This window comes from Pinus tabuliformis, chromosome 9, assembly GCF_031772625.1.
Source record: "Pinus tabuliformis cultivar Carrire ecotype Pingquan chromosome 9, CPIR1, whole genome shotgun sequence".
Lineage (NCBI taxonomy): Eukaryota > Viridiplantae > Streptophyta > Pinopsida > Pinales > Pinaceae > Pinus > Pinus tabuliformis.
The window spans coordinates 1,881,698,228-1,881,708,812 of record NC_142307.1 but is presented as its reverse complement, the minus strand read 5'-3'; the positions used below and the strand labels follow the sequence as shown (position 1 = coordinate 1,881,708,812).

Here is a 10,585-nt window from a genome sequence, read left to right as displayed (position 1 = left end):
AGGTAAAGAGGCATGGACTGAAGAATAGCTTTAAGTAGCACTGACTTACTAGCCATATTAAGAGCTCTGTGGGTCCATAGGAACAGTCTGGCTTCAATCTTTTCTAAAAGGTCTTTCCAGGAGGAATGCTTGAGAGCTGAGGCAATTAAAGGAGCGCCCAGATATTTGGAAGGAAGGGAAGCAATGGTGAAGCCTAGAATACGGGCAATGGCTCTTTGGGTGGGGGGAGGAGTATTAAAGAAGAATATCTAAGACTTAACTTTGTTAATGAGGGCTCCCGAAGCATCCGAAAAGTTTGAAAGTATGGATTTGAAAGAACGAGCTTCTTGAACAGATGGATGACCGAAGAGCATGTTATCATCCACGAATTGCTGGTGAGAAAAGGAGGGAGCATGGTGGAAAGCTAGACCTTTGAGGCTTTGAGAGAGGATAGCTGATTTGATACTGTGTCCTAGCCCTTCAGCTAAAATGACAAACAGAAAGGGCGAGAGCGGGTCACCCTGTCTGATACCCCTAGAAGGACAGAATGTGGGAGATGGGATGCCATTAATGAGAATAGAGAAGAACGAGGAGGATAAGAGGTTACTGACCCATCTGACCCAGGAAAGGGCAAAACCAAAGGCATTAAGGATTTTTTGCATATAGGTCCTACTTATACTATCAAAAGCCTTAGATAAGTCAATTTTGAGTAACATACCTGGTTTTTTTGAATGCTTGAGAGAGTGAATTATTTCATGAGTTAAAATAATTCCATCCGTGATCTACCTTCCTTCTACATATCCAGATTGTTCTGGAGAGATAATAAGGGAAAGCAAAGGCTTCAATCTGGAAGCTATAACCTTGGAGACAATTTTGTATATAATGTTGCACAAAGCAATCGGTCTGTATTTGTCCGGAGTGTTGGATTCCTCTGCTTTGGGGATTAGTGCAATGAATGTTGCATTCAAACCTGTATACATCCATCTTAAAGTACGCGATTCTTCCACGACCTGCCGGACTTCCCATTTAACTAAATCCCAGAAATGATGAAAAAAGTTTGAGGTGAATCCGTCTGGTCCCGGCGCTTTCCCTGCTTTTAGCTAATGCATAGCAGTCTCAACCTCTTGAAGACTTATGGGCTTGAGAAGGAGAATATTATGATCCTCAGTGATTAATCTGGGAATATGTCTGATGACTTTATCAATAGCCTCTGTTCTATCTATGTTAGGTTCTTGATTCATCTTTTTGAAGTAATTGAGGAATTCCTGTTCAATGCCTTCATGGGTTTCAATTTTGCTTCCTTGCTCATTATTGATATGGGAGATTTGATTGTTCATTCTTCTTTGCACTGTAGTTTTGTGAAAGAATTTCGTATTCTTTTCACCGTCCTTCAGCCATCTAACTCTTGATTTTTGCCTCCAGAGAGTTTCCTCTTGTAAGGCTCTTTCAAGGATTTGATTTTCTATTAACTGCTCTTTCTTGGCTAGCTCTTCAGAGCGTCCTTCTGTGATCATTCTTTGCTGAATGGTTTTCATTTCGTGATTGAGGGTTTCCTTAGCTTTGAAGATGTTGCCAAAGATGGATTGATTCCAGTGTTTAATTTCCCCTTTGAGATATTTCAGCTTCCGTTGGAATATGGACATTTTAGTGCCATCCGTAGGATTGAATTTTAACCAAGATGCTCTGACAAATTCATAAAATTCAGGATGAGATAACCAAAAAGCCTCAAACCGGAAGGGGCGCCTAATACTGCAACCAGGACGATTCCAATGGAGGGCGATTGGCCAATGATCAGAGCCTGAGATAGGAAGGATAGATGCAATGAATTCTCCTCCTAGATGAACTGCATTATCTGATATCAAAAATCGATCAAGACGAGAGGCTATTTGCATTGGTTCTGCCCTCTTGTTGTTCCAAGTGAATAGGCCGTTATTTGAAGGGAGATCTATCAGCCAATTATTATGAATGAAGTCTTTTAATATGGATCCATCTCTATTTATTCTGCATCGGCCTCCCTTTTTTTCCTCCATTGTTGCTATCATGTTGTAGTCACCTCCAGATATCCATAACGGGTACATCCTCTCTGTATTCAGCTGCGTCAAGGTATCCAAAATTTCAACTTTGTGCTGGGTTTCTTGAGGAAAATACACATTTGTCATATGACCATAGATATTGGTGCCAATTATGTGAAATATGGCTTGAATGAAATTTTTATTTGCATGTATGTTGTTTAGTTGAATCACTCGTGCATCCCAGAGCACTGCAAGTCCTCCTGACGCCCCCTGAGCATCAACAGCTATTACTAACCCTCCTGGCCAGGCCTTTGCTGCTATTTTTTCCAAGACTGTCGAGTTACATTTTGTTTCTTGCAGAAAGAGAATTGTAGGTTTTTCCTCCATTAGCATATTTTTTAGTAATCTTCCTTTCCTTGGGCTATTGAGCCCCCTGATATTCCATGAGATCAACTTCATTGAGAAGGTTTGGGGTTGACATTGAAATACTTGGTTAACTTGGCATATCGGCCTGATTCTACCAATACTTCTCCTATCTTGATGGTTCTCTCCAGAGTGGTTTTCCTTCCCCGTTTTTTACTATCTTTGGTGATGAATTTCCCATCCCATTGGCTACCAATTTGAACCCCTAATGAGTATTTTTTTTGGGCTTTATTGAGGACTGCCACTAGATTATCCACTTGTCGATCAGGTATTTTGTCGAAGTTTCCCGTTTTACAGGCCTGTTCTAAGCCTAGAATATCCAGCTCGCCAATATCTATAGATTCTGTGTCCTCCTCCATGATCTGAGGTTCTTGAAAGCTTCCATCGCTTTCCTTCTCGTCTTCTATATTGGGATTGGTACCATCTATATCCATTTCAGGGAAGCTCCAAGTATTTGAAGCAGTATTAAGATGATTATCCGATTGTTCTACTACCTTTTCCCCTGTTTTCGATTGAGATCCTTCAATCTTTTCCTGACTGGTTCCTTTTTCATTGGAGAGCGTATTGTCTGGATCCTGCAAATCTTCATTGGCTAAGGCTGCAAAGCTATTACTTGTCGAGGGTTTTGATTGATCAGCTGGAGGAATCTTTGTAGAGACTGTTGTTTTTTTATTTCCTCTTCTGCGATTTAGCACCTTAGTGAAACCATCCGGCGTTGGGTTTTCTGGGTCTATTTGAAACGAGGGCTTACTATTCAACGGGCAGTCTCTATATAGGTGTCCTAAATCATGACATTTCCTGCACCTAAAGGGTACATGCTCATAATCAATCAATTGTATCCATTCAACATCTTCATGAAAAAGACTTACCGTATTAGGCAGAGCTTGTTTAAGGTCGATTTAGACACAGATCCGTGCATATGAGGTGTATATATGCATCTTTGTTTCTTCTGCTACCTTGACGAAGTCGCCCAGAACATTACCTATCGCCTTGAGAGAATCCTCTTCCCAGTATTCCAATGGTAGAGAGTACAGCCTGATCCACACCGGTGCGCAACTTAGGTCTTCCTTACCTGGATTAAAACGTTCGATCCATTCTTTGAGAAATAGTCCCGCAGAGTTAAAGAAGTAAGGCCCTCCATCTAATACTCTGTTTCTATCTTCCAGACAGTTGAAGACTGCAGTAAAAAACCCCTTAGGCCCTAGATGCAAGGTTATGTGCCCTTTTGGATGCCATTTGACATTGATCCAGGCTCTCAACGCTTTCTCATTTGGCCATATTCCAATGAATTTGCCAATGAGGGCATGATCTCTCATATACTGAATTCTGGAATTGATCCGATGGCTTGGTAACTCCACTTTTGGCCTATGCATGGTGATTGGCTTACATGTGGAAGAGCTGACTTTAGGCTTATCTTTCTGTGCTTGTTCAGTATGTGCCTGCTGGCTGCTATCTGCATTTTCGTCCTTGTGCCCTTTTTCCCTGTCTGAGTCCTCGATGTGTCTCTTCTGGTTGTCGTTTGTTGGAGGAGGCGCCCCTCCTTCCCCCTGAGGGGGGTTCATGATTTCCGTCGGCCAAAACCTACGGATTGAAACCTACTTCTCTTTCGCGTTTTGCAAAGGGTGAGCGCTGTCAGGAGGACCTGCCGTAGCAGGTATTTTCTGAAACCCTAATGCGAGTTGCAGAGCGCCTCGTGACCTACTCAAATGGTATATTAAGTTTGGTGTCCTTGTTGTCACCATCATACATGTTAATTAAATTAGCTGCAATAATTCTCATGTCCCGTATTAAACTTATAGCGTGAGTAACGGTGATGCTATTTCATGGCATTAGTTATTATATGAATGACTATGGCATGATTATCTTTGTTGGAACTACCATTCTAAAATCACCCTTGATCAAAATAAATCATTTTCCTTGACCTAAGTCTCATCATGACTAGACATTCGCACAATTTCTGCCGCCACTGATTGTGATGGAAATGGAATAATTCAGTGAATGAAAATTCAAATTGTAACGAGAAAAAGGAAAATTATATATATCATTGCATGTAGGCTTGCAAAGGTGCTTTTGCTACTGGTACTGAAATATGTTGAAAAAAGTAAAGTTTAAGGATGAGGGAGGAGTTGTATAACATATTGTGAGTAGGAGTCTGTAGTATTAAGCATGCTGGTAGTAAGATTTAAACTAGGGTTAATTGGTGAAGTGAAGAAGATGCCTGAGTATAAAATCAACTTCCAAATATTGAAGATGGAATGATGGTTACCATTCCTCAAGAAGATTGATGGGCATGAATTGAAAGTTGCATAGGTATTCACGGAGAAATTTGCTGGTAAAAGGGAAAAAATTAGGTCCCTGGTGCTTGATGTTTCTGTGCAATTTCTGGTTGAAGTAACTGGTCTTCCTTAGGAGGGGTCAAATTGGTTTGAAAAGGAATATTTTGATACAAGTGCATGTAAAAGGTTCATGATATATTTTGACAACAACATTGATTGGAGGCACGAGATTCATATGAAATGCTTGATCGAGAAGTGGAGGCACTTTTTGTTGATCCTGCAAAACTTCTTAACTTGTGAAGGTCGATTCTCATTGGTACTCCTCTATCATATTCAACTCTTGTTGTGTTTTGAATCTGGTCAGACTTTAAATTTCCCTCATTTTCTTCCTAAGAGCTTTGCAAGGATGTCACATGGAATTAAAAGGAGCCCTACTAACAAAAAGGAGAAACAATTATATCATGTTGGGTTAATTAAAATATTAGTTTATGAGGATTCGATTAGAAGAGGGTCTGGCTGGGATCAATTTCTAATGCAATTCAAGACTAGTAGCTTACAACATGTTAATTTAGAAAAATAATTTCTTCAAGAGGATTTTCTATGTAGGTACACAATCGTGTTGATAAAAGAAAGCAAAGTGAACCTGTGAAAGAGTCTGAATTTGTGAAATAGGGTAAGTTTGTGGAAGGGTCCGAGGCCGAGAAATTGGGAAAACCTATGGAGGGGTTTGAGGTTGCGAAATAGAGTAAAACAGTTAGAAATTCTAAGAATTGAAGGTAAACAACCCTTGGAGGGGTCTAAGCATGTAACAGTTGAGCCATGTTTTGCGTCTATGGTCAGTACCTGGAGAATGACTAGGGCAAGGGTTAAGGCAAAGTTTTCCTCTACAATTGAAAGTATTCCTTTGACTGAAAAAATTCTTGTGTCATAAGACGTTCCGGTGGAAGAGCCAGGATACGATTAGGGCCCTATGTGCAAAACAAAAGTGGTAAGTCATAGTTCGCAGGAATCGAATCAATATGATGAGATTCCTATAGAATATACTGTTGAATCCAACACTCGCACTAAGGTCAAGGAAAGTACAAAGAAAAAATGAAATAAATTAAAAGCAAATAATAAGAATATGTCAGTGGATGACAAACTTAAAGGGATTGTTGAAGAAACCACGACAGAACTAGCCTGAGATAATGAGGATGTGCCAGTTGAGGATTCAGAAGATTTGGTTTCTCTCAGAACATTGCTTAAACAAAGGCAAGATGCAAAGAGAATTATCTTTTTGTAGAATGAAGTGAGGGAGATCAAATTCTTGAATCAATTTATTCAAACTCAGAATTCAACCTTGAAAAACAGCATGGCCCGATTGAATGCAAAGATAATAGAATTGAAATAAAATAATAAACAATTTGAAGAAGAATTGAATAATTGTAAGGAGAAGAACATGAAGATGGAAGGAGAATACAATGCTTCAAAGGATAAGGGAAAGAGAACAAAGAAGAAGCAAAAGGAAAGCCTAAGTTCAGATATGGAAATTAACATTAAAGTTAATAAGTGATGAAAAGGGTTTCCAAAATTTTATTTTTTAGGAAAGGCTAGTAATTTTGTGTGAGGGAACACAAGTAAATAGGGTTGGGGGAGTGATGGGTGCTGAAAATGTCTTATTTTCTCCCTTATCCACCTCTATTTCACCCAATTTTGGCCTAAACCTATAAGTTCTTATCCTTCATTTTGATGTGATTTTTGAAGAAAAGTATTGCAAATACAATATTTTATAAATCTAGGTAGGCATATTTATGTTTGATGTAAGAATTATTTGATTTGTGTGTCTTTCTAAAAACTTTGTGATCAATATAAACCAATAACCCTAATATTTTCAGTGCGCATACCTAGGTGGTTGCATGTACTATAGATTCATAGTTAACTTTTTGGAATGCGAGTTGGCATTCAGACTGATCAATGATATCAGGAAAAATGTTTTGCTTCCCTCCATCAATGTAACAACCTGAGAAAGCAGGGGTGAAGACTCAATGGTCAACTTCTACAAGCATATCTAGTTTGAAGTGTCTAAGTTTAGGGCATTTGGTTTCATGTTAGACCTAAACTGGATCTTAGATCCAATTGTTTCTAAATGGGAGTTGGCCTTAGTGCCTCTTTGTCATTCATTATGAAGTATATATTGTGTAACTAGGTATGCAGGAAAAATGAGTGAGGATATGGAGATGTTGTTGAAGTTCTTTCTCCTCATACTGGATTAGCTCATGATGTGAAGAATGTTTAATCAATATAACCTCTATGTAAGGCATTTATTTATATCTGTGAGTTATGTTATGTTACATGATTAATTCCTTGTCTTTGTAAGTTATTTCTTTAATCTGGGTGTGGAAGCTAGTCTGGTAAGGGCCCACCAGCCCAACTCCACAACCCTTTGTATATAGTTTGTATATTAAATATGTGTGCGCATTATGGTTGAAGCATTGCTGTAGATTTTGATTTCGAACTTTTTATTGGTTTATTGGTATTGTACTGCGATTATATTGAAGATTTTTATTTCATGCTTTTTCCAGTCTCTTCGAATATATGAGTTGGATTTGAATCTCTATTTAGTTAATGAAACACATAGTCATTTTTCCTGGAACAAATGCATGGGGTTTGAATATAGTTTCTTGAGGGTTTCAATATTTATTTGAGACTGTTGGGAGTTTGTATAGTTTCGACTCATTATTTCTTCTCATGCGACTATCTCTTTGTATTGATGGTTCGTGATCTGAATCCTATTTTTCATTTACAGTTAAATATTTTGAAAAGGGTTAGTCTTGGGGTAGGGACCAATTATATCTTGCAATAGCCTTTTCGTTGTTAGTCGAGGTAACTAGCCGGTTGACGAAATAGGCATAACTTGTGGTATTTTTTTAAGTCTTAGAGACTAGCTCATAGTTGGACTTTGTCCTGAGCCTTGTTCCAAACCCTTTACTATTTCATCCCATGTATTCTCTCATGACCCAATCTGACATAGTTTAGGGTGCTTATGATCTATATTACCAAATCGTAACACCGAATTTTCCCTTGTCTAGGTAAGCAAAGGTGATTTCATTCTTGTCATTTCTGATCTGGGTTGAATTCAGGATTAGGGTTGTTTCTTCGAGTATAGGTACTACACAGGGTATGCGTAGTATATTGAGTATAGGGATAATAAAGCATTATTTTCAATTTCTTTACTATGAAAATGAAATCGTGGTTTGTATTTGATGTTAGTGTGAAATTTCTTGGAAGGTGTAGCAAAAATTGTTCACTTAAGTCACTAGCTGACAAGTGACCCTAACAACAATTTGATGGCTTCTTACGATTTAAATCTGCAATAAAATGGAAATCCCCGCAACAGAAATATAGACGATCCAAAATAGCAAACAACAATAAAGATATCCAATGCAATAACCCAAATTGAAAGATTTTAATTGAATAAATTCTTTATTAAAAACACCAGGTGAAGGAGATCTACAAAAGGGTTTGTAAGTCCCCCTTCGTGGGATGGGTCCTTTTATGTCCTTGATGCTTCAACAAATAATCTTCTCTCTTGATATATGAAAAACCTAGAAAAAATGTGGAGAAATCGAATGGGAGCTCAAAAGAAAAAAGATGATAATGGTGATGATGATTATGATCATGGTGAAGAATGAATGAAAAACCCTCCTATTTATAACAAAGTATTGAGTTAATCTCGAAAATGGAGAATAATAAAATAATATTGACCAAATCAAGATCTAATCGTTTGGAATACTTTATTATATTTATTGGAGAGGGAAAATATATTTAAAATGGTTAAATATATTTATTTAGAAATAATTAACAAATAAAATGATTTATTAATTATTTCACGAGGATTAAGAATGGTGTGAAATTGAAATAATTATTAAATAGTGATTTAACAATTATTCCAATAATGGAAATAAGGAATAATAAATAAATAATGATTTATTTAATTATTCCTAGGGGATTTAGTCAAATGTGACAAGGAATAATTATTTAAATAATGATTTAATAATTATCCCTAGAGTAAATTATGTAAATAATGATTTATCTAATTATTCTCATGGGATTTTTTTATTTAGATCCTAAAATAATTCAATAAAAGTGGTTTACTAAATTATTTTCCACAGTGAAAGTGATTTTACTATAGTAAAATTAATCCTACATGGTGTATTTCTACCCGCCTAGTTAGAAATGGCTAGGTGATCATTTTTTGGTGATAACAGATTGCCCCCACAATGAACGAGTGTTAGGAGAAAATCCTATGACCGAAATATGTTGTAGGTTACAATTCAAAGAGACACCAAAGGGGAGTCAAGGAGAGAGAGAAAGAATTGAAGCAATGCAAGGATGGGAAAATAATGGAGGGGGTGAGATCTACTAAACTTATAGAAGCCTTTTGTTATGTGGGAGTACATGATCTCAAATGAGGTGGGGGAGACATAACCATATCGCCGAGATAACTGCGTACACATAATAATGATGAGCCCAACAATGTGGGACTAAGCAACAAAGTACATGATACACTGGCATCAATGGGCCAAAAAATAATACAATGGATCCCATAAACATAATGTGCCTGGAAAAACATAGGTCAGGACTGAATATAATAATATCTGAGTACATGAGACATAATTCCCCTCAAGATGACATGGTGAGGGGGGATTGCAACCAAAGAAGCCCTGCTGAACAGGAAATGGCTCTAAAGATTTGAATGGATCATCTGAAGGAGACATGCATGTTTTTGGTGCTGCAAGCGGTGGAAATCGAACCCATCACATCTATGGAACTACATCCAAGGCTGGAAAACCATATGTGGTAATCCAGGAATGTGGGAAGCTACCTGAAGGGCCACGCCCTCATGAGGTGTGGAACATCTCACACACACCTGGGAATCACTAGAACAATCATTTGGATCACCGAACCATCAAATGTATGAATCTAAATCATGCGATAAGGAGCTGGTGTCAAGCAAGTGAGAAAAAACCAATTCAAACTCAATGATGATTCCATTTTCTTGATCTGAGGCACCAAACAGAGATGGAAGTTGGAACCAAGGTACACTACCCTGTAGATCACTCTTCTAGAATAAATGTGCTGAGGTCGATAGAAGAGGGCCCACCAAAGTTAAGGCAATAAGGAATCCTTAACAAAGGCATGAGGTAACATAGTAGAGTGACTGATGGAATGACACTAGGGATGATGGAAGGAAACAAGATGGGTGTCAGACTGATGACTTCCCTTGTCAGAGCATAATAAGGATGGTTGACTTGACAGTGAATGACTCGATTTTGGAGGGAATGGTCAATGACTTAAATAGGGGTTTGACAAAGACTGAGTAGTAGAGATGGAGGCCAAATCAGTATGAAAAATGGGAGGTATGTGACATAACGATGTATGGGACACTATAATGAGGCTCAAGGGGACTCAAATTAGACTCCATAGATATAAGGGTGACTCATCTTGGATGCTTTGGACAAGGGTGACTTGATAATCTTGCCACATGGGGGAGGCTCGGAGGTGACCATTAAAACATGAGTAAAGGATGGTTACTCATGAAAAAAATTGACACGTGAGTCAACCAGTGCAAAGGTAAAGTGGTACCAGAGTATGAGTGGATCAAATTAATAAATTCGATTTTAATAGGCAGTAAAGTGAAAGTTCATGAAAAAAATGGCTTCTCGGTGAAGCGTCAAATTACCAAAAGCAAAGAGAGACTCATTATAAAACTTGGTGTGAGCTTTCCAACAATGTTGATGGTTTGTCAAATAGAGCTACGGTTTGGTCATAATGGGCGACAAAGAAACTAGGGTTTTTCCTGTAAAAGGGATGTTTGCCCCCAAATCCAATTCATTTGCATGGTGAGATGTGGAG

The 10,585-nt window shown here is 38.1% G+C and overlaps 1 protein-coding gene across 1 annotated transcript; it reads right to left on the bottom strand.

Annotated features, from left to right (window-relative positions):
* Window positions 1–1,079: 1,079 nt before the first annotated feature.
* LOC149156424 (uncharacterized) lies at window positions 1,080–2,378 on the bottom strand. Its single transcript, XM_089444754.1, has one exon. The coding sequence runs from the start codon at window positions 2,376–2,378 to the stop codon at window positions 1,080–1,082; it is 1,299 nt and encodes a 432-aa protein (XP_089300880.1).
* Window positions 2,379–10,585: the final 8,207 nt, after the last annotated feature.